This window comes from Dasypus novemcinctus, chromosome 12 (genome assembly GCF_030445035.2).
Source record: "Dasypus novemcinctus isolate mDasNov1 chromosome 12, mDasNov1.1.hap2, whole genome shotgun sequence".
Taxonomy (NCBI): Eukaryota; Metazoa; Chordata; class Mammalia; order Cingulata; family Dasypodidae; genus Dasypus; species Dasypus novemcinctus.
The window spans coordinates 64,307,967-64,333,499 of NC_080684.1; the positions used below are offsets into that span (position 1 = coordinate 64,307,967).

At 34.7% G+C, this 25,533-nt stretch overlaps 1 protein-coding gene across 20 annotated transcripts in view; it reads right to left on the bottom strand.

Moving 5' to 3' along the window:
- Window positions 1-25,533, bottom strand: part of PPFIA2 (PTPRF interacting protein alpha 2) — a 544,821-nt gene that overhangs the window by 156,984 nt on the left and 362,304 nt on the right. For all 20 annotated transcript variants that reach the window (XM_058308490.2, XM_058308494.2, XM_071218980.1 and 17 more), the window contains one exon: window positions 9,159-9,275. In XM_058308490.2, the coding sequence (XP_058164473.1) occupies window positions 9,159-9,275 (117 nt within the window). The remainder of the gene's footprint in view (window positions 1-9,158; window positions 9,276-25,533) is intronic.

A 25,533-nucleotide genomic window follows, 5' to 3' on the forward strand; every position in this document is an offset into this window, starting at 1 on the left:
GCAAGTATCATAAATAAGTAAATCATATAGCATATTAGAAAGTTTTTCATGCTACAGGAGAAAAAGTGGACAAAGAAGCGTGGAGAAATTGCATGTGATGTGAGAGTAAGATGAATTGCAATTTAAAAGATGACATTTGAACAAAGGCTTGAAGAAGGTGAGGGACTTAGCTATGCAGATATCTGGAAGAAAGGTATGCTAGGAAGAGGGAAGAGTAACCTTACATCCAAAGTATGAGGCAATGAAAGAAAAAAATAGATAAATAGGACCTCCTCAAAATTAAACACTTTTATTCTTCAAAAGACTTTGTTAAGCAAGTAAAAAGACAGCCTACTCAATGGGAGAAAATATCTGGAAACCACATATCAAATAATGGTTGATATCCATATTATATAAAGAAATCATACTGATAGAGCCTGTGCATAAATTCAAAGTTGTTTCCAAGTGTACCTAGTCCCTAAAAGTCCAAATAAGTAATATAGGCCCTACAGTCTTTGAATGTTCATAAAGTATGTAAGACTGAATGTGTATTCAAGGTTGCATCCAGACAGAATGTGGAAGATATGCTAAATCGAAGCTGGCTTGGAATGTGGAGAATATGTGTTAAATCAAACTTATCTGGAGGAAATAACCTATCTGATACTCAGATGAAACACTGAAGTAACTAACCTAAAGGCTGTTTGCATACAACCACCGTTTGTCTCCCTAATCCTATTTCCTCTGTATAAAAGGGTCCAAAAAAGGCTATTTGGGGCTCGGTTTTTATTAGGACAAGAGTCCGTGGAGTCCAGCCGGTCGAAATAAACCAACTTCCTTCTCAGAGTTCTCGTGTCCTGGCCTTCAATACCACGCACACCCGATTTCTCTACAACAATACAACTCAATGATAAAAAGACAAGCAACTCAATTTAAAAATGGTCAAAAGATTTGAATAGACATTTTTTCAAAAAGGAAATACAAATGGCTAAAAGCACATAAAAAATGTTCAACACCTCTAGCTATTAGGGAAAAGCAGATAAAAACTATAGTAAGATATCATTTCACACCTTAGAGAATGGCCATTATTTAAAAAAACAAACAAACAGAAAACTACAAGTGTTGGAAAGGATGTGGAGAAACAGGAACACTCCTTCACTGTTGGTGGGAATGTAGAGTGGTGCAGCCTCTGTGGAAGACAGTTTGGCAGTACCTCAAGAAGCTGAATATAGAACTGCTGAATTATCCAGCAATCCTGTTACTAGGAATATATTCAGAAGAACTGAAAGCAAGGATGTGAACTGACATTTCCACACCAATGTTCATAGCAGCATTATTTACAACTGCTAAAATATGGAACCAGCCTAAGTGCCCATCAACCAATGAATGGACAAATAAAATGTGGTATATACATGCACTGGAATACTATTCAGGTATAAGAAGAAATGAAATTGGGATGCATATGACAACATGGATGAACCTTGAGGACACAATGTTGAGCAAAGTAAGCCAGACGCAGAATAACAAATAATGTATGGTCTCATTAAATACAACCAGTAAACTCACATATGTAAACTCTAGAGTGTAGGTTACTAGGAGATAGAATGTGGGTTGAGAAAAGGAGTTGATGATTAGCGTATGTAGAATTTTTAATAAGGTTTATTCTAAAAGCGTGGAAGTAAGTAGAGTTAATGGAAACATATTATAGTAGCATAACTAACACTGCTGATTTATAAATGTGATTGTGGCTGAAAGGCATAGTCTGAATGTAAATGATAATTAAAAGGAAGCTAGAGGATAATCTAGGGACTGTATAACCTAGTGATTTTAGTGGTAGGTGAAGATTGTGGTTAACAGTATAAATATAAGAAAGTTCTTCTACAAAGTGTTAAGATTATGGTGATGCATGGGAAAATTACAATTAATGTAATTTATGGATGATAGTTAACAGTAATATAATATTTTTCCAGCAATGGCAAAGATATATCAATTCTAAGGGTCAAGAATAGGGGGCTATAAGGGATATGGGATTTTCCTTTTAGAGTAATGAAAATGTTCTAAAATTGACTGAGGTGATGATGGCACAACTCAGTTATGGAACTGTGAGCCACTGGGAGTGTACACTCTGAATGGACTGTACAAGGCACGGGACAGTATAACACAGTGAATCCTGTGGTGGATGATGGACTGTGATTAACAGAACAAATATGAGAAGGTTCTCTCATAAACTATAATAAATATGTAATACTAATAGAGGGTGTTAAGTAAAAGGGTAGGTTGGGGGAAAATACACCAAATGTAAAATATGGACTAAAGTTAGTAGTAATATTTTGACAATGCTATTTTATAATTTGTAACAAATATTTTCACAACAATTCAAGGTGTTTTTGGTAGGATGATGTATGGGAGCCCTGTATGATGTTGTGCCTGTTTGTTTTGTAAGTTCTCAGCTTTTACTATGTACTGGTTATATATGTTCATGTGTAAATTATACAATTCAATAAAAAAAGTTTTGCTTTGTTTTTTAGGAGGTACCAGTGATTGAACCCAGGACCTCATGCATGGGAAGCAGGCACTCAGCCCTGAGCTACATTTATTCCCCATTGGCAGTTGGTTTTTCATTTGTTTGCTTGTTATTCCGAAGTACCAGGGATTGAATCTGGGACCTCATAAATGGGAAGCAGGCATTCAACAACTTGAGCTACATCTGCTCCCCTCAAAATTTTTGAAATGAAAAAAAAAAAAAAAAGACAATAGTAGTCTAGTATGGTTGAGATAGAGAAATAAAGTCATAAGATTAAGAATGCCAGATCCTACAGAGTCTTATATAAATGGGAAGTATTTGTAGAATTTTGAGCAGATGATTGGCATCTTTTGATTTATATTTTGAAAGATTACTCCAAATTCTGCTATGCTGAAAATAGATTGTAGGGGTCCAATGGGAGAAGTAGGGACAACTGTAAGGAGGTAATTACAATAATCCAGGTAAGAGATGATAATGGTTCAGAACATAGTGGTTAGTAGTGGAGATGGTAAGAAGTGGTCAGATTCTGGATACATTTTGAAGATAGAACCAATATAGTATCTTTGTAGTTTGAATGTGGGGTATGAGAAATAGAGAGGACTTTAGGATGACTCCAAATTGTATAGCTTGAATAACTGGAAAGGTGAAGTTGCCATCATATGCGATGGAGAAGATGGAACAAGTTTGAGGGCCAATATCAATAGGTAAGTTTTTCACATTTTAAGTGTGAAATGTCTTTTAGATTTACAAGTCAAGCTATTAAATAGGCAATTGGATATATGTATTTGGTTATAGAATTTGAACAAGAGGTAAACACTGGTAAGTCATTAGCATACGAATGACATTAAAACTCTGGGACTGATTGGGATCACCTAGAAAGTATAGATAGAGAGGAAAAGGAGGACTGAGCCCTGGGCCCTCCAACATTAGGAACTCAGGCCGAAGAGGATTATCCAAGGAAGGAGATACAAAAAGAGTCTCCAGTGAGGTAAGAGAAAAACAGAGTGTGGTTTCCTATAATGCAAGTGAAGAAAAATTCATCAAGGAGGAAAGAGTAATCAACCATATGGAATGCTGCTGAGAAATCAACGAAGATGAGGGCTGAAAAGTGACTATTGTATTTAGCAATAAAAATTTGTTGATGATGGTAAGAATAGTGGTTTCTGTGGAGTGGTGGGGCAGAAACATGATTGGAATGGGTTTTTTTAAAGAACAGAAAGAAAGCAATTGAGAACAGGGACATGATAACCCATATGAAGAACTTTGATGAATAGGGGTTTAGAAAATGGAGCAATAGGTAATGATGAAAGTATGTCAAGGGAAGATATATTTAAGTTGGGAGAACTTTTTAAATTTACAGAAATGGAATAGAGCAAGAAAAAAATGATAACAAAGAGACCAGTGAGAATAGCTGGAGAAATATACTTGACTAGATGATTGCTGAAGACATCAACACAGATATAACAAAATTTTCTTTGTCTAAGATTTATTTTTGAATTTTTTGGAAGTCTCATGCTCTGTTGAATAAACTCACTCATCCTCTTAGAAGCAAGAACAGGTTTGTCAATTTATTTAAAGTAGATACTCTTCTATATTGAAATCCATGAAATCAGGCTTATGTGCTGCCTTTCTTACCCACAGTTCAGTTTTCAATCTTCGTACACTTGTTATACTATTTATTTCAGCTCTTCCTGATTATGAGCTATATGACTTTGAGCCTGTAATCCTTGCTCTACAAATCTTACAGGGTTGTTTCAAGTATCAAATGATGCAATTTATGTAAAAACAATTTTGGAAACTGTAAAGGATTTTATACTAGTTATTTCTTTTGTTCTTATTGGCTCAAAGCCCTTTTGTTAATGTGGTTTCCAGAAAGGTTTGAAGAACAGCCTGCCGATCTCTAAAAGGCCAGAGCTTGCATTAAGTAATATCCAGCAGAATATCTGGGTTGTGTTATTTAAATTTAAAATCTTATGAACTAATACAGTAAGGATGTCGGTTTAAAATTTTATAGCATAACATCTCCCAGTTTGTCCTATGAATTCTCATTTTTGAGGTGAGACTAGTGTGCTCTGAAATAGACATTAAATTTCTGGGGAACTATTTCTTCATGGTAAATATTGAGGAGTAAATATCCTACCAAAGTGAAAAATAAAAATTGGTTAATTAAGGAACATGTGAATGGTAAACTTAAAAATTTTCCTGGGTATGCTTAATAGAGCTGACAAAACACTACAGAAGAAAGGAAACCATTTATTCTTCTCTATATTACCAGAAGGGGGCAGGTTCCTTCACACGAATTATTATCTAAAACTATCCAATAGGATAAGGCTAAATTAACAAACTTCTATCAAACTCTTGTAAATCTGTTAGTCTTTAACATTTTTTATCATATTTTACTCAGCAAATATGTATTCACTCTGTTTCCCTTGAATCTGTCTTAATAATGTAACATATACTAAATCTATTAAAGAGAGAGGGGAAGAGGAAAAGCAGGGTGGATGTTGGGTGTATGGGAGTCCCCTTTATTCGGTATGACTTTTCTGCAACCTAAAGCTTCTTTGAAGACAAAATGAAAAAAGACACTGGGGGAATAAACAGAGGAGAATGTCACTGTACAACAGATCTTACAGTGATGAAAGGCAAAATGTCAAAATTTTTTTAAATCTTTTCAGTAGTTTCTATTATCCCCCAAATTTTTAAATGTTTGTTAATTATTTTCATATTTTGTTTATTTTTAAAACTGTCATTATTATTGAATTTTCTTATTAATTGTATTTGGGTATTTTATTGGCTTCATTTTTGAAGAGGCTTTGGATCACAGAAGGGTATAGTTATGGCAGGGGAGGATCATTGGTGCCAGGTCTATTGACTTTAAATACTGTTTGTGTTCCATTACTATTCCACACTACCTTTTGGACACCCCCCAAACAGGATTAAGTTATCTTTCTATTAAACTCTATTATCACTTTGGCACTGTTTTTTTTTTTAAACCATGGTTTGCAGTATTAATGTAGGCATAGTGTATTCTCACCCTAGATAGTTAGCACATTTATTACAGAGGTTATGTCTTCTGTATGTCCACCATTGTCTAACATTGTACTTATTCACATCACTCTGCAAACATCTGCAGCTCTAAAAATAACTGAAAATATAGAATAGATCAGCTATGAGAATTATGATCTCCTTTACAAGAGCACTATTTGGCAAGTAGTCTGTAACTTTATAGATACTCGTTGAAATAATTCACAAATTTACCCTCCTGTAGAAAGCAATACGACAAAAGTTATCAAGACCAGTTCTGGACTTTTTCCAAGGTAAAATTTAGTGTTCTGAAAATGTTCTTTATCCTGTGGCTATTTATGTTTTTCTAGAATAATTGATAAAATTTAAGTTCATACAGAAACATTTGAATTTGTTTCAGAAGACACTTACTTTTTTTTTTTCCTTTTCATTTAAAAAAATATTGTTAATAATTACAGGGCTTTTCTGTGAGTAACAAGGCCTGCTTTGGAGTGTACTCTTTTGAGACTATTTTTGCCAACAATCAGAGTTCTCAAGCCACTGATATAAAATATCTCCTGATGGCTAATAACCTACTCTGACTATGTAATTTAAGTAAATTCACTGCCCTAAACAAAGAGTAATCTTTGTGACTAGAATTTACGAGTCACTTTCTGACAGGTCCAAAGTATCTAACAACAGTTTTGTGTGTTTGTTCCCAAAAACCACTTTGCAATTTATACACGACTACTACAATCATCCTACGCTGGTAACCTTCATTACATATTGCTCTCCAAAATAATATTCTCTTGCCCTTTGTTTGCTATACCTTTTAAAAGTTCTCAATAAAAAATTAAATGCTAGATTTTAGATTACAATCTTGGGACATGATATTCAATTGTATTATTGTATTTCAAATAATGATATCATAGGAAATAATTTTAAAAAGATGCTTTATAATGCTGTATGTGTATAATTTAGGAATACTTATATAAGGACTATGGATATAATTATAATATTTCATATTTTATCACAAATACCAAATAAACAAGTGTGATATAAATAAAACTTCTGAAACATAGTTTTGAATTGTCTCAGGAATAATAAGAATTAGAAGAGCTTATTTGTCTTTGAATTTAATAAAGACATATTGATGTGGGTTATGGGTGGGAGGCTCTTTGTCTCTTCAGAGATAACCCTAACCTAAACTGCCTGTCCTGACTTGCAGGTGTGGAACGGTAAGAGGCTGCAGTCCTGCCCTTGGTGTTACTCCAGTTCCAGGAAACAGTTTAACAATGCAAAGTCTATAAACTTTAAATATTCAGGGAAAATGCAAACCAAATGTGCTAAAAGCTTATCTAGAATGTATGAAGTCCATGCTAAAAGCTTACCTAGGGTGAAGAAGATATATGCTAATTCAGGCCTATTGAGAACTGAAACAAAAGGACCATTTGGCCTTTCCTCTCTTTATAAAAGGGACTCAACCATCTTGTTTGGGGCTCCGGTTTGAAACAGAAAGCTCCCGAGTCTGGCCGGCTGTCAATAAACCATTTTTCCTTCTCAAAATCATTCCGGAGTCCTGGCCTTTCTATACACAAATAATTGAACCTCTCTCAAATTCTACAACAATATTCTTTACATGTATTTTAGGTTCATGTTGGAGGATGTGATTATGGCATTTTTAACAGTAATAGTATATCATTATTTGAAAACATTCGGAAATCACTTTTCCTGTACTTGTGGGATACTGAATAAAAATGAATACCAGTAACCACAATGCTTAAAAATTTTTGTTTACATTCACAACAAAGAGTGAGTTAGTAGTGGCACAGACTTTCTCATCTACACTGGGTAAAATGCTTTCACGAAGAGTTGGAATGCTAAGAAAGCTAAAGACGACTACTTTAGATCACCAACTACAAAGAATCCTACATACATACTCCTATAACTGAAGTCCAGCAAAGACAAATATCAGTTACACATAGGTTCTCATCCAAATTCTCAAACAGTTTATGAAATTAACCTGATATGAACTATCTTATATTTTATAATGCCCAAATATTTAGGGATAATATACTAAAGAAATACTTGAAAATATATACATACAATCACTTTTTTTTTCCCACTGACAAGCACTAGAATGCTTTAAACATCAATCATTTGTTAAAGAATAGAAAAGATCTCAAGTTCTTAATGTCTGAGATATGCATATTTCTCTTACGTTGTCCTTTTCTCATATTAGATATTCTAATTCCAAATAAAACTGCCAAAATTATAGCATTATAGAAACCAATATTCTGTAGATTTTTTACCATAAACGCCATTTTCATACCCAAACTAGTGCAACTCAGTAATTCTCTAAGGAAAAGTATAGCAGTCTATTACTGATGATGCAATTATAATGAAACAGTAATAGAAAAGTACATGTTAGTTTCCTAAATGGAATTTTTAGAGCAAAATGTCTTGTTCTAAAGAGTTTAATGACTTATTTACTGAATTAATATAAATTTATTTATCTGAAGGGAAAAGAATTTTATTCTAATCTGAAATACAGCTCATGCAGCCTGTCAATCTATTTAATATTAATACTTAGCTCAATATTTCTATAAAGTACATGGAGATAGACCAAAATAATAAAGACCTAAATGAAGATTTTCTGCTTCTCAGACTTTGGAATTGATTGTAGTCTCAGGAAATTAGTCTGCTTTACTTGTTTCCTTTTCTTTTATACTTGAAGTAGGAAACATATGTCCCTCTGTTCATTTCAACTGGATAAATGAGGAAGTGCTTAATATATTTTCTGGTTAGCAGTCAAATGCTATTTATTTGTTATGCAGTCACTTGGTTCTTAATCTCTCTGTTTTAGAACTTCTTGACATTCACAATTACACCAATTTAGCTACCTAGTTCATGTGGTTTTGATAATTAAGGAACTCAAGCATCAAAGAATACAACCTTTTAAAGGCAAATATCCAAGAGATTATCCTGAGAGCCATGGCACAGGGCAGGCACACTCCAGCGCAATTTTCATCTGATTCCTGACCTAACAGTAATTTACCTTCTTCTTGTGCTGGAAACAAATGGTTTAGTATGTAAATACCTGCTGGAGGCCAAAAAGACTGTTCATTTCCTTCGCTTGGGTCTAAGCCCTACTCAAAAGGAGAATTGCTTGCTTCTAAAAAATTGGTAAAAGTCCCATTGTTTATGTAATTTCTCAATAACAAGAGTACTACTGGGGCCTACCAAACAACAAAAATACTAAATCCAATAAGAGATTATTAAAAAAAACACATAACATTTTGTAGTAATAAACCACAGATTAGTCATCAATTGTACATAATATCACTTATAATCCCAAGGTATTGTTATTATATTTAAAATAGTCTAGATAGATAGATAGATAGATCTACAAAATAGATATATAAAAATAGGTAGATATAAATAGATACAGAGATATATACAAATTGAATTATATAAACAATCACATTTTGAAGAGAATCAAATTAAGAGCAATTAGTGAGAAGGGAAATCATCATGGACCATTTACCAATGATTCAACAAATACTGTTTATTACATAGGTTGCATATTGCCCATTCCGTCAAATGATACAGCAAGTAAACATTTCTATGTAAGAGCATATCATGTGTGCCATACCTTTTCATGGACCTTTTGGCCAGGTTCCATCCCTTCAAGATGTTCTGATTCTGTGGATCCCTCACTTGATGTCATTTTTCTTTGAATATGAACATTTTGTTCACGCAAGGCAACAATCTGCAAAATAAAAGCACTATACCTTTAAAACCTAAGGTAGAACATAAAATAAAATTTGAAAAACATGACTCTACTCATATATAATTAGGAACTAATGAATGATAATAATAAAGTATTTCAAAAATACTTTTACAACTTAAGTTGGATTTTCAATATTATTTATAGGAATTCATACATTCTCTCTTAAGAAGAGGTTACGGCCCTGTAAAATTTACTTAATTTTTCTTTCTAGTTGCAAAATGTGTCTAAATCAATTAGAGAACATCTCTGTTGTTAAATTAGAAATTATTTTAAAAATTAATTTCTGAGGTCTCACCCTAATCAAGATGATGGAGTGAGAAGCTTTAGGGCTTCTTCCACCCACTGAAGCTTTGAACAACCAGCAACAACTGTCAGAAACATTTTTCTAAAACAGTAAATGAATGCAGTACCACGGTGAGTGTCAAATCAAAAAAAGAGGCTCCTTTAAAGCAATAGATCTCCTGGTGCCTTGGCTGGCCTCTCTTCCAGCCCTCACTGGCTTGGCATGGAAACAGCACTCTCATTTCAGGTCCCTGGTCCTGGTTCTCGAGGAAGCAGAGTAACACTCATGCATCTACTGGGAACATGTATGACTGACCCAATCTGTCTGGTGTCCTGAGGGACTCACCATTCCAGAACTTACATGTAGAAGGAGGCCCACAGAGCTCTCCTACAGAATGCTGTGGGAAAGCAGTCAAGTGGTAATCTGGGACAAGGGATTGATGGTTGTAAAAGATATACAGTGCAGTGCCTGGTCATGAGTAAAATGCTTCCTAGGGAAGAGGGGACATTCTTACCAGTGTAAATGAGGTAATTCTTATGATCAAATAGGAATGCCCAATACAAGTTGCAATGTGCAAAAAAGGACCAGAGACGCCCATATGCTTTTGCTTGGAACTATTCTCTAAACATATTGTATGGATAAACTCTGAAGGAGAGTGTTCAAACAAGTTGTTCTGCAAAGTCAGGGAAAGATTTTCTTTTTCCTTTTCCTTTTTTTCCTTTTCTATTAGCTACTGATATTCAAGGAAAGCTCTGTCATAACACTAGCTGGATACAAGCTTAAGGAACAGATGCCTCAGTGTCTAAATTCCAGTGATAACATGTTAAAATATCAAATATCAAAATGTCTAGGCCTCAACAAAAGACTATAAAACATACAAAGAAACAGGAAGCAATGCCCCAGACAAAGAGGAATATGAAAGCATTGGAAACCATCAATGTGGAAGATCTGACCTGGGACATTTCAGACAAAGACTTTTGAAAAAATTATACTTAAATGCATTAATAGAACTAAAGGAAAATATGAATGAAATACTAATGAAAATCAGGAAACTAATAAGTGAACACAAAGAGAATATCAATAGAGATATGGAAATTATAAAAGGAACAAAACAGAGCTGAAAACCACAATAACAGAAATTAAAAATTCCCTAGAAAGGTTCAACAGTAGATTGGAGCTGGCAGGAGAAACAATCAGTGAACTTGAAGAAAATTGGAATAATTCAGTCTGAGGAGCAGAAAGAAGAAAGATTGAAGAAAAGTGAAAAGAGCTTGAGAAACCTGTGGGACACCATCAATCATACCAATATATGCATTGTGGTTGTCCCATAAGGAGAGTAAAGAGTGAAAGTGGCTGAGAGACTATTCAAAGAAAAATGACTGAAAACTTCCCAAGTTTAATGAGAGACATGAATATATACATCCAGGATGCTCAATGAATTCCAAATAAGTAAAACCAAATACAACTACACTACACTATTTTATCATCAAGCTGACAAATGCCAAAGATATAGAGAGAATTTTAAAAGCTGCAAGAAAAAGCAACAGATCATGTACAAGTTTGCTTCAATAAAATTAACTGCAAGTTTCTAAGACTTCTATATTTGGCAAACTGGCTTCCAGAAATGAGGGAGGAATTAAGATATCTCCAGATAAACAAAAGCTGAGGGATTTCAGCACCGCTAGTCCAACTCTACAAGAAAAGTCACATGAATAAAGATCCCCAGTAAAGATAACGACATGGGTAAGTATAAACACCTATACTACAGTATTTCTGATTTGTAACTCTATTTTTACTTCCTATAGGATATAAATGGCAAATGCATAAAATGTAATGATAAATCAATTATTTTTGGACTCTATGTATAAATGCGTAATTTATGACAAGAACTACATAAAGGTGGAGAAACAGAGGGCTATAAGATCATAGTTTGTATATACAATAGATGTAAGGTTGGTATCAAAGCAATTAGAATTGTTATAGGTTTAAGAAGTGAAATTTAAGCCCTATGGTAACCACAAAGAAAATATCACAGAATATGTAAACTCATAGAGACAGAAAGTAGGTTACAGGCTAGTAAGTGTAAGGGAAAGAGGAATGAGTAGTAGTTGTTAACGCAAAATGAGGTCAGGGTTTCTATTTAGCATGAAGGGAAAGTTCTAGTATTGGGTTGCGGAAGGTACTGCAACATTATTAAGGTGATTAATTCCACTGAATGATATGTGTGGGAGGGGTTAGGATGGGAAGATTTATTTTGTATATATGTTTCCAAAATTTAAAAAGATAAACTAAGGAGATAATGACAATTAAATGCAATACATAACATTGAATGGGATTTAAGAATGGAGGGAAAGTAGGATCAAAAGGATGTTATTGGGACATAAGAAAAAAATAGAATAGAAACTGTAAAATTTATGTCAATATTAAATTTCTTGAACTGGATAACTGAACTTAAGGTGATTATATAAGTGAATATCCTTATTCATAGGAAATGATGTACATGGAAATAGTTTGTGTTCAAGAAGTATTATGTATACAAGCTGCTCTCAAATGTTCAGAATTATGGTATCCAAGATTGACTTGTTTTTATAGAGTACATTCTGTTACTCTACAGAGAAAACACATCTGCAATTTTAAAACAAGCAAATATATAAACTGACAAATAATTTTGTGACACTATCACAAACACTTGGAATTCAGTTTTTTATTGTTATTATCTTAGTGGCCATTATTATCTTATCACTGTTATTCAAAATTTAGTGAATTTTCAAAGAAAAAAATCTCAGAATACAATTATTTCTTGTGAATTTTCAGCTCCATTTTACAGACAATGAGAGATTCAAGTAAGAAACAGCTTCTCAATTACTGATTAGTGATCTTAGTAATACAGAAAACGGAAAACAGCCTTTTTAAAATATATTTTCTGTGTATGCATACAATTTGAAAAGCACTTTACATTATATTGATGCCACAACTTATTTATTTCATGTCAAAATTTATTATATTATCTTCTTAGATACTGAGCCACTATTGGTTCTAGGACAAGCCAATGCCTGTAGTAAAAATACAATAAATATTGAATATTTTCAAATATGCATGTTGAAATTATGAGACACAATATATACTGTGGAACAATAAAACAAATAAACAACAGACATTAAGGACTTTGGTGGTTGTACTACTATAGTGCTGCCTGCCCCTGCTTCATTCCTGAGATGGACCATCATGTGTTCATGAGATCGCGACCTTTGTAGATATGGCAAGTCATTTCATAAGGACAAATCACCACATACTGAAGACCAACTTTGCAAATGCTCTTCTCTCTCTCGTAGTACTGCAATCACCACCTACTTGGTTCCTCACTTCTACTCTTGACCATCTACAATCTATTACCCACAAAGCAGCCAGATTCACCACTTAAACTGGCTACATCATGTCACTCTTCAGCTGTTTAACAAACTTCAATATTTTCCCAATTAATTTAGCTTAAATTAAAATGTTTTAAGGTCTATAATACCCCACTTGATCTGGTGCACACCCACCTCTTCATTATCTCCTCAGTTCACTCTTTAGTCCCTTTGCTTCAGCCACACTGGCCTCACTTATATTCCTTAAACACAGAAGCATTGTTCTTTCAACTCAGAATGGAGCAATTTAATACCCTACTGCCTGAATCATTCTTCCACATCTCAGCCTGACTGATATAAACCCAGCTTTTAAAACTCTGAAATACCGCCTCTGAGAGAATGTACCTGACCACCAAATACTTTTATAATATTTCCTTGTTTTTTGTGTGTTTGTCTGTAGCATTCATTGAAATCTAATATTTTATTCCTTTATGTCCTTACTCACTTAGCTTACTTATTTAGCTAGCAGAAGTTCTAATAATATAGCTTGGGAAAATAATTTTCAATGTAATGCTTTATTGGGAACAACATTTTCTTACGAAGTAGCACATCATATTTTTAAATGCAGGGTTGCTAAACAATGTGTTGAATTACCTAATGATACAGATATAGAAAAACAAAGGATTTAAACCTAAATAATTCAGAAATAACAAAAGAAAAATTTTAGTGTTTGAGAACTTTCAGAGACATGCCTCTCTAAAGTTAACATAGGAATGGATTATACCAAGGGAACATCAAGGATGAAATAGTTTCTGGAAATATCAGTTAATTTTTTTTCTTAACATTTTGTTTTTCTTATAAAAATAATATTACATTATCATTGTTATATAATGAAATATTATTCTGAATTTTAAAAATTTAGCTAGAGCCTACTGTATGCCAACATTACACCAAAACAATATCTATAACTTAACAGATATGCTCAAAGTCACCAATGTTGAGTGAAATAAGCCAGAGATGAAAGTATAAGTATTGTATGGGCTCACTGATATGAAATAATTAGAATAAGAACCTTCATAGCATCAGAAACTAGAATATAGGTTACCAGGGCCAGCATGGGGGGTAGGGGATAGGGAGTTAATGCTTAAATTGTGCAGACTTGCTATTTGGAGTGATGGAAAAGTTTTGGTAATGGATGATGGTGATGATAGGCAATATTGTAAATATGATTTACAGTATTTGATTTATATATTTCAATGAGGTTAAAAGAAAATTTATGGTTGTATATATATATTACTAGAATGAAAATTTTTTAAAAAATGGACTGTGCAACACAAACAGGGAACACTAATGTAAACCAAAGACTATTTATAGTATAATTATAATAATATTCTTTCATCATTTTTAACAAATGTACCATACTAACACTAGATGAAAATAAATAGGGGAAGTGGTATATAAGGAATCTATATTTTTTTAATAATTTTTCTGAAGACCTACAACTTCTTTCATCAAAAAAAAACACCTCTATCCATTCTCTTTCATTATTTGGTTACTTATAAGTGAAGGAAGACCATTTTAAAAATATTCCAAAGACCAAATTTAACTCTTGGTTTATCATAATGCCTTAAATAAAGTAGGCTACTGAATGAATCACTGAAATGATTAAAAGAACATCAAAACTCCAAATTCATATTAAAAAACACTATGTGCAAGTTTGATTTTGACCCTATATCAAAAAAGAAATGAAAACCAACTGTGTGCCAAGCACTGCACTATACTATTTTTTATCAGCAAAACAGGCTTTATGACCCATATTTGACAAGTGACTAAACTGATAAAGATAGATTAATGAGAGAAACTAAATTGGAATTAAACACAAGTTAACTCCATATCCCTACACTATTGACTCTGTACCATTCTTTTGCATGGCTTTTCATTTTGCTTTTGCACGCCATTAAATTGGAAAGTTAATGGGAGGTGGGGGCAGACATTCTCTTTCCAAGTTCTGATATCCTCCCATCCTGAATCCTTTATACATCATTAAGATATGGATACCTCCCCAGAGAGACACACATATAAGGAAGACTTTTGCATACATTTTCAGGTTATTATCAACCCAGGGAAGGTCCATGGAATTTTCACCAAAAGCATCTTTCCATAATCATTTTAACTGATCAAAGATGATTTGTCAAGTGTTTGTTGATATTCACTTTTGCCTGTCCAGTAGTAGCCTTTTATCTTCCTTTCTGTAATAGCATCTTACATTTTCATTGAGGAATTTTCTTTCCCTATTCTAATCCTAAAGGTGCTGTCAATTCTGGCAAGTGGGTGCACACATGATTCTAGCCAGGGCAAAGAGAATTTTCAATGAGATTTTTTCTGGCGAGCTGTGGGTGAGATGCTTTCTTTCTCCTAGGGAAAGTAGTCTGGTAGGATGCAATTGGGATGCTATTACTCTGATTCTAGTCATTCTTCAATCTTTTCTACCCCTAGCATTTCAGAAATATGAGCCAAAAATTTACTTTTGTACTCAAACTTGTTTGAATTTAGTTTCTTTCACTTGCAACTAAGAGTGTCCTTATAAATATAGCAGGGAACATGGAATATAACACAGCATATGCCATGCGTAAGAGGGGATTTTGGAGAATGAATAGTAAATTACCACAGAGAAGGGTTTGCAGGTGGATAGACAATCACAAGCATAAACATTGGAATTAGACAATATCATTGTGTTCCTACTACTATAAGTTGTTTACTATTACTCTAGCAACAAGTACCTTGAATATGTAAAAGGATGACATGGCACTAACAAGGTTGAACTATTTCAACTAAACTCTTGGGCAGCTTTTGTTCTTTTTGCTTTCCTACTTACTGCTTTACCTTGGCCTTTACTTGTGTTTCTGGATTGTTCATCAAATTTCTGATAACTTGGTCCACTGCTACAAGGTACTCCCAAACCCACTTACATTATACTTCAAAGCCAAGGCTCCAAGTTTTAGTCTTGCTTTTGCCTCTGTCAGATCATTAGTCTCTGGCAAGGTCTGATGCCAGTAGATGGATGACTGATGGTCTTGGTGAACTGTCTTCCAGTTTGGAAAATCCTCTAGCCCTCCATTCCTTTTAACTCTCAGACTATCTTTGGGGTCCACCATATGTTAGCATCCCATACCTCCTTGGCCTTAAAAAGTTGTTTTACCTTGACAGCCTAGGGAGATTCAATAATTTCACAAATATTCTTTGAGTACGGACTGTGATCCAGGCACTGGGAATATACAATGGGGAAAGCCAAAGAGACAGAAATCCTTGTTTAATGGAGCTTACATCTTAGAGGGAGAAGAGAAACTATAAACTAAAATAAGTAGAACACATTTTAGAGGGTGATAATTACAAAAGGAAAAACAAAGAGGATAGGGAGCACTTAGAGATGTAAATTTAATTAGAAATTTGATAATTTGTGAGTATAGACAAGAAGACTGGGAGAGAACAAGCTATGTGGATATGTGGGGGAAGAACTTTCCATGCAGAGGGTGCAAAATATAAGTAAATTATTTTTAAAAACAAAGGTTTGAGATTCAAAAAATGTTTCAGTGAGTTCATTAAATTATACCAATTTTTCTCAAAAGAGAGCTAAAATATCAATGAAAGATGGTGCCTTGGAAAGATTAGATGTCAAGTAATGCACAGAAATGTGATACTTGAGAGAAATGTGATTTAAGAGAAAATAAAGGGGTCCACTTAATATTTTTGTACTGCCAAATTTGGTGAGCTATATCAATTTAGTTAGTTTTAGGGATTGAATCATGTCTTCCGCAAAGCCTTGTTCAAATCCTAGCCCCAGTCTTGTGGATGTGAACTCAATTGTAAATAGGAACTTTGAAGATGTTTCCAGTTAAAGTGCAGCCAAATTGAATCAGGGGACCTTAATCCAATATTACAGGAGTCCTTAAGCAAAGAAAATTTGTACACAAGAGGAGAGAAACAGGGAGATAAATGGAGAAATGATGGAAGCAGAGACTGAGTTATGGATTGCTGGCAAGCCACCACCAGTATTCTACAGACGTCAGAGAAAGCGTGGCCCACCCAACACCTTTATTTTGGGCTTCTATTCTCTAAAATGGTGAGATGATAAATTCCTGCTGTTTAAGCCAATCAGTCTGTAATATTTGTTACAGCAACTCTGGCAAACCAAGACAGTCAACAAATGTCCATTGACCACTCAACTATGTATAAGACACAGCAGAGGGGGAGGGAGGAAAGGGAGGGGAATGCAGACAAGGCCCTGCATCACAGAGATTGCATTCTAGTAAAGGAGGTATATATGAAAGTATTTGGCCTTGCCAAAAGAGAGGCCTGGCTTTGTTCCCAGTTCCTGGGAGGTAACCTCTAAACCCTTGGAATTTTTCCAGTGATAGGAATGCTTTGTTATTTATGTGGGGGTTCTCAGGCTACACCTCATAGTTTATGCTTAAAAGGTGACTAATGGCAGGATCCCCAGGCCATGTGGTATCAGTCCATCCTTGGGGATGTAAAAACTTTCCAATCTTCTTTACATTACTGAAAATATTAATGTATAGGATATTTCCATAAAGTTAGATAGAGAAGGAAGACAATAAGGAACCCAACTCTAGAAAATTATAGTCCTAATTACAAACTACTAGCAATAATAATGGCCACCAATTGTTAACATGCCATCAATTGTTTTATGTGCCAGATACTGTGTGAAAAAATTTACATTATTTCATTTAATCTTATATTGGGCATTATTATTTTTATTTTACAAATGAGAGAATGTTATATAGCTGAAGTCATACAGGAAAAGATAATGGCAGAGCCAGGTTTCCAATTCAGTTCTGATATCTTCAAAACATTACACTATAATATCTTTTGAAAATTAATGAAATGATTCATTGTAATATACCACCCAAATATTAGCTAAGTTAGAACTACAATTCTGTGGTCTCAGATCAGGAAAATTAACATCCCAAATTGTGGCAAAGAAATCTAGTCACAGTTAGAATGTGTGTTCATTTATTCCCAGGAATAGAAATCATGCTCTTTACATTACATATATTCATTATTCATAACTATTATCATGGCATAGGCATTTTAACTTACCTTGAAATTTTCCAACTATTTTTAAAAATAAATCATGCCTTCATAAAGCCCCTCATACTAATTATCCTCACTCTAATGATTTAAATTCATATTTGCCTTTCTGTATTTAACAGCTTCTAGGCAGTGCCCACATCTAATTAACAAAGATTCTTTTCATCTATTTTTATCCCAAATTCAATTAGCAATTCCAAGAGTGAGACTTAAGTCTCACTACACCAACACATAATTTGGTTTTCCACAGATGCTTGCTCTAATTCTAGCTGATTTCTGTGCTTAGATTACACTGAGGTTGCAACATGGGGTAAAAAAGAAAAGAAAAGAAACTAGTTGGGATTTACAATTTACATTTTACACTTAAGCAACTCTCTAGCCACAACAGTTTTAGATTTGTGTTTTTATATGTAGAGAAATCATAAAGATTGAGATATTTATTCTGGCAGAATTAGGACTTTCATTTTCAGCTATGCCTTTTGGAAATAATATAAGCATGATTGAAACATATTAAAACAAGTGTATGTGAGTCAGGAGATCATCCCAGAGGTAACCCTTACACATGCCTCAGAAGGATCTCATAGACTGCCAAAGTGGATACTAGCCCAAATAGTGGGGCTCCTGAGGGCTCTGGAGACTCCCAGGTCCTACGGTCAGGGCAGACAGCTCTGGAGTCTGGTGCCTTGCCAGTGGGCCCTAGTTTTGAGTTTTTGCTCCTGAGAGAGACAGAGTTGGACTCAGTTGTGGCTTCCCTACACATGGCTCATCTGTCCCTTCTATTTAAACCTATATTAGGAAAAAACAAAAACAAAAAAAAAACCCACCTATATTAGGTGTAGGTGTACGTCCAAGAGACTGGATCTTTGGATTGTGCATAGCCAGCTGGGCCCTGAGCCTCAGCAGAGATGCAGCATTTATTCTCCCATTCACTAGACTCACCCAGGACAACTAACAAGGAGGTGAGGATTGACAACCACCTTACCAAGGAAACGAGAGAGCCTATAACTGCAAGCAAGAGAGTCCCATCTATCAGCTGTACAGGAGGTTATCAAAGCTCCCTTTAAGTTAGAGGTGGAGTGGACATCACCATCCCAGAATACTCAGGATTGGGGAATTTACTACGGACTAGAGTGGTCTTACTGGTATTCTACTATAGACTTACTCTGATTTTAGCAACTGAAGAAATTACAACATTGATGTGGAGGCAGTGGTCACTGGAGGCTCTGGGGGCAGGGAAAGGGAAAAATAGGTGTAATACGGGGGCTTTTTCGGGACTAGGAAATGGTCCTGAAAAACAATGCAAGAACAAATATAGGCCATTTTATATCTTCCCATAGCATGCAGAATTGTGTGGGAAAGAGTGTAAACTACAATGTGAACCATGGCCCATGCTCAGTGGCAATGCCCCAGGATGCATTTATGAATGTGCCATGCTAATGAAGGATGCTGTTTATGTGGGAGGATGTGGGAGCTGTGGGAATTGGGACATATGGGAATCCCTGTATTTTCTGTGTAACATATATTTAATCTAAGTATCTGTTAAAAACTAAAAATATATATATATTATTTTAAAAAATAAAAAAAACAAGTGTAAAGGAGCTTCATATAGTCTATATCATCTTATGAGCTTGCATATAACATTTATTTTAAATGTTTTTCAGTGAGCACTGGTAGAGCTTGAAAGCTTGTGAAGATGAACCATTTCAATCAACAATCGGATTGCTGATGCTCTGTGGAAATACCATTATGTGGGAATTATATGGGAATTTGCTTCCATTCAATTAAAAAAAACTAGTTATTGAATTAACGATTTAATAAATGAATCCATTTATCCTGGTAAATGGTCAAATTGCTTGGAGGTGAGAATAGCTTTACTCTGTGGTTGCTTAAAAATTTTACTGCTACATTGCCTCAATTCATTCAATAAGTATTTATTGATGAATCAATACTGCCATCCCTTTCATTTTACCTCCCTCATTTTGGCTGATCCAACCTCCCAATTCCCAATAGATGGATGCCTGGAGGTTAAAACTTAAGTCAAGGAGGAGATGTGGCTCTGGCAGTTGAGCTCCTGCCTCCCACATGGGAGGCCCTGGGTTCAGTTTCAGTGCCTCCTGAAGAAACAAAAACAATCAACAAGCAAAACGAACAGAAAAGCCAATTCAGGGATACCAATGTGGCTCAATGGTTGAGAGCTGGCTTCCCACATATGAGGTCCCAGATTCAATCCCCTTCCCCTGGTACCTCAAAAAAAATTTTTTTTCTTTTAATTAAATAAAGTAAAAAATAAAATAAAATAAAAAACAGTTTTTGGTGCCCCTTTGGTGAAAACATATAGTACATGAACAGAATATGAATTTTGGTGATTTCCAAATTTTATATATGAACAGATTTTCCTTATACCTAAAAACACAAGGAAACCTTGCCTGACCATGGAATCCAAACTAAGGTAGTTTCTAAAGATAAAAAAAATCATTTTCAAAATAATTTAAAGAACTATTTAGGCCATGTTTAAAATAAGAAGTTGAATGCTAAACTGTTATACTTTAGTTTTAGGTTTAAACCCAATGTTTCTATTAGTGATAGAATTTCAAATGTATTCTTGGATAGATTTTTTTTTCCTTTGAAGAGCGAGATTTAAGATACCCATTTTCAACATAGTTATTGTATGCATTCCAATAAAAATGCAACTCTTTTCAAAATAAACTACTGCTCTTCTAACCAATATTTCAATTATACATTTTGATGTTCAATTTTTATTTTCATTTCTTTCTGCCATTCCAATATGTACCCAACATTAAAAATGATAAAATGAAATACTCATGTTTTCATTAGAGGTAAGTACATGGTTATGGAAAATAAAAAATAAATTAAATTGGATAGAAATATTAGTAGACATCATTAAGGTACACAAGTGCTATTGTAGTTGACTTAGTAGCTAAGAAAAGTGGCATAGGGTGGAAGAGTAGAAATACAAACGACCAAGGAAGCTATTAATGTGGTAAAGTACAAGAAGCTGATCCAGAGAACAAAAACTGAAAAATAGTCCTAAACAGTTTTCTAAAAGTGTCCATAACAGAAAAACACACTCTGGATAAACTACATTTGTCACTGCAGAAAGGAAGCCTCAATATATAATATGAATAAGCACATTAATAAATGGGGGAAGAATTAAGGGAAAGAAATAACACTGAGAAGTACAGCACCAAAGGTGAAGTAACTGCAATAATTCAACACTGAGTGCTGAAAATGTTGGCAGGAATTTAGTAGAGATTCTTGAATTTCATGAAGATAATATGTTACAATCTCCATCACGCAGGAAGATGCCATTGCTAATAAATTTTAGCTTTCCTAAGAAGGGAATAGAATCCTATTTAAAAATAAACTAGGTGTCTCACCAAGAAAACAGCAAATAGAACTTACAAAGTTGCTGAATATCACAAAGTTCTTCCTGGAATAGAATGGAGGCTTCCCCTTCAGCCATACACTCTCCACACAATCATTTTCATAGGCTTCTTACTCTGAAAAGCGGGGTTCTTAACAAGGGGTCCATGAGCTTGAACTGAAATTCAAAAACCTTTATTCTTGTGGGGATGTTTTTGGTGTGGGTGTGATATATTAGTGTAGTGTGTACTTAGTAAAGGGTCCGTGATTTTCACCTGACTGGCAAAGGAGTCCATGCAACAAAACAAGTTAAGAACCGCTGATGTATCATTTGCTCCACGTGATCTAAGTCCCCTTTCAGTTAGAGTAGGTATCACTATCCCCAAACCCTCAAGTTGCGGGAATGAACAATGGACAAAAGTAGGCTTATTATTATTCTATTGTAGACTTATTATTATTCTAGTAATATTGAGGGAATGAACAATGGACTAAAGTAGGCTTATTATTATTCTATTGTAGACTTATTATTATTCTAGTAATGGAAGAATTTTATCATTGATATAAAGGCAGTGGCCACCAGAGGTTCTGAGGAGAGGGAGAGGGAAAAATAGGTGTTATATGGGGACATTTTTGGGACTTTGGAATTGTCCTGCATGACATTGTAATGATGGATACAGGCCATTATACATTTTGTCATAACCTGTAAAATTGTGTGGAACAGAGAGTAAACTACAATGTAAACTACAGTCTACCGTTAGTAGCCAAACTTCAATATGTGTTCCCCAATTGTAACAAATGTATCACACTAATGAAAGATGTTGTTAATGTAAGAAAATGGGGGGAGGGAGGAGGTGGGGCATATGAAAATCCCCTATATTTTTATGTAATATTTAAATATCTAAATCTTCTTTAAAAATGAAAAAAATTAATTAAAAAAAATAAAGTCAGGGGAATCAAAATATACGAGTTTGGCTTGGCCTTTAGCTAAGGACATAAAGGGCAACAGACTTCATAATTTATCCCCAACTGTCTCCACCATCCTTGCCCCCCCACACACAAAAAAATACTAAAAAATAAAAAATGAGACTGTTATACTGAGAAGAGAGTCAAGGCAAATTAAATATCCCAAAAGATCCATAGATGATCAGTTGATCAGTTTCAAAATTACGAGATAAGCTCTGTGAATGATTCCCTTCTTCTGTATCAGTAGATGTTCACATTTTATAAAGTATATTAACATTTTAGCAAAAGATTGTTTTATTTGTTTTAAGCAAGTACTGATTATTAAAAATAATAAAGATAAATTCTCGTAATACTAATCATATCTTTGTATTTTGTTTATTCAAGTGTGTTCTATCTGTTGTCAGGGATTTTTGTACATGTAGGAATGAAAAATTCTGCTTTAATAATCAAAACATGCTATATTTCCATCACTAAATATGTTTTAAAACATCATATTAAAATTAATCTCTGAGGATGGACTTAGTGATTTCCACCTTCCCTTTTGCTGGGGAAGTCACAGACACACTTAAGGGTTATCTTCCCAGTCCTAGCCTCCACTGGCTCCTTCTCTACTGTGTGCAGCTGTTGCTGTTTCCTTCCAGCCTGGGGGAGATATTAGGTCTAAAGGAGGAGCATGACCAGATCTTAAAACTGAGAACGCATAGCACCGCCCTGCCCTCCCGCTCAGGCAGCACTGATTGGTCTCTCCTCTCTGACAACAAGGGGAGCCCATGGAGCTGCCATCCACAGACCCTGACCCTGACCAGAGCAGTTGGCCTCCCTGGGAGACTGGCCACAATGGTTATCTCATCTGCTGCTCCTTGGACTCTTTGTTCAGCATAACAAATCAGTCATTTGCTGAAAGTTTCCAGTGTGCCTGAGCCTGTGTTCCCATGACTGACCTCACAGCACCTGCTCCACACCCTTTAGCACTGTGAGGCTTGACCTCCTCAGCCAGGCATGGCTAACATTGTAAATATACATCTGGGGATTTTTTTTTTCCAATCAGGACAGAAGTGACAAAATTATAGGCTCTGTCCTAGAACTTTTCTTTTAGCTCTGTTAAAGTAAATACGAGTTAAGGCAAAGGAAAGCTTTTTGAAGTGGTTTAAAAGTATTTGAGAAAGTGAAGAAGGCAGCTCTCTGCAGAAACAATATCCATTAGTCATTCCTGCATACAAAAAAGTCAGCCAAGGCAATAAAAAGGATTTTTTATCCTTTTTATCCATTTTATCCATTCAACTCCTTCCTTAGAAATAACAAAAGAAGCATACTCAACCCGTTATTCTGAATAATTCTTTTTAAAGCGATCCCTTGGCTTGGGTTCTAACAGTAATAATCATGTATTACATTCATGTACATGCACTTCAGTTTGATTTTTATGTGATCTTTGAAATGTGTACATGCAACAAAGTGCCACTAAGGGAAAGGACCTGAACTTACCCCTATTTTTATGGGTAAAGAATGAAGTTTAAAGAGAATGAGTGATAAACCTCCTTCTGTCTCCAACAAATTGCTACCTAGTCAGTGCCACCGTGGGTAGTACAGCCCACCTTCCTCTGGACCTCAGTTTGATCCTCTTTGAAAGGAGTCGGATAGGAGCATGACCAACAAGGGCATAATGACATCATCAGCATCAGTAATAATAATATTCACTGCAATTGTGCCAAGCACAGTTTTAAGCTCTTCACATGTTTTAACTCACTCAAACCTCCCAACAACCTTAGGTAAGTGCTATTATTACAGTTGAACTAATTACAGTAAAGGGGATAAGGAAATTACCCATAGTTACAGAGCTATCAAATTTAGAAGGACTTGAGGAGAAAGTGATTTCCTCTGGGGTGGGAAGCACAGCACATCTTTGGAGTGTCTACCCCTTTCCTTTCTTTGCCCTTTGCCTTCTTTTCTCTGTGAGGGTAGAGTGTGTTTACAACACCCCAGAATCATAGTTTTCATACGTGCCACGTTTCCTGCACTTCCCCACACTAACTGTAAGTCCCCATTACTACCGATTTTCCATAGATCATTTCATATTTTTCTGCTCCTCTTAATCTCCCTCAGACCTCCATTTTTATATCTATTGTGGCACTTTTCTCGCTGTTTTGTAATCACTAGTATATAAGCAACGTGTTATATGATAGTATGTTCTATGTTTGTGTGTTATATTTTGCTCAAGCTTCCTTTTGGTATTTCTCAACCCACTTGTATCAGAATCACCCATGATGCTTGTTAAAAATGCAGATTCCAGTTTAATGAGTCTGAATTTTTTATACCCTTCAGGTTGAAAATCAATGCATATGAAATCTTTGAGTCCAAAGATTTTTTTCTTGCCTGTTGTTACATTCCTGGGCAGAGGCAGAAGTGTCATAAATGGCTGCGAAACACTGTTACAGAGTTTCTAGGAGTTATGTGATAATCACCAACAGCCCTCAGGCCTGCTTTTGTTAGGCCTGTGATCTAAAAATGGTTTTTACATATTTTAATGATTGAAAATAATCTGAAAAGTGATGTGTCATGACATGCAAAAATTATGAGAAATTCAATTTCAGTACCCATAAATAAGGTTTTACATGGAGTAGAGCCAAGCTCATTTGTTTACTTATTGTCTATGACTGCTTTCTCTCTACAACAGGAGAGTTGATTCCCAAAGGCCCACAGATCCTGAAATATTTACTATCTGACCCTTTACAGAAATTTGTGTATCTCTGTTCTAGCAGTTTGTATCTATTAAAAAAAAAAAGTTCAAATGGACCCAGTTAAAGTCAGAATTATGACTTGATTTCCTGATTTTTTAGTCTTATACTCTTTACTCACTTTAACACATTGCTTTTAATTTCAGTCAAACCAGTAGAACAATGAGATAAAGTATCACTAAAAATGGAATTACTTATGGGGACAGTAACTTCGTAAGCACTTTCATCAACTTGTGTTCAAATGGCAATGTTTCAGATGACATGATGGCATTGGTTAATAATATCACACAGGAACGAAGAGCACACAAAACTTTGAAAATAAGCTCCAATTATATTTGCAATACTCTATACATAACTACGTGTACTTTGTTTCATATAATTTATCACTATCTAAAATTATATTTAAATTTATATACTTA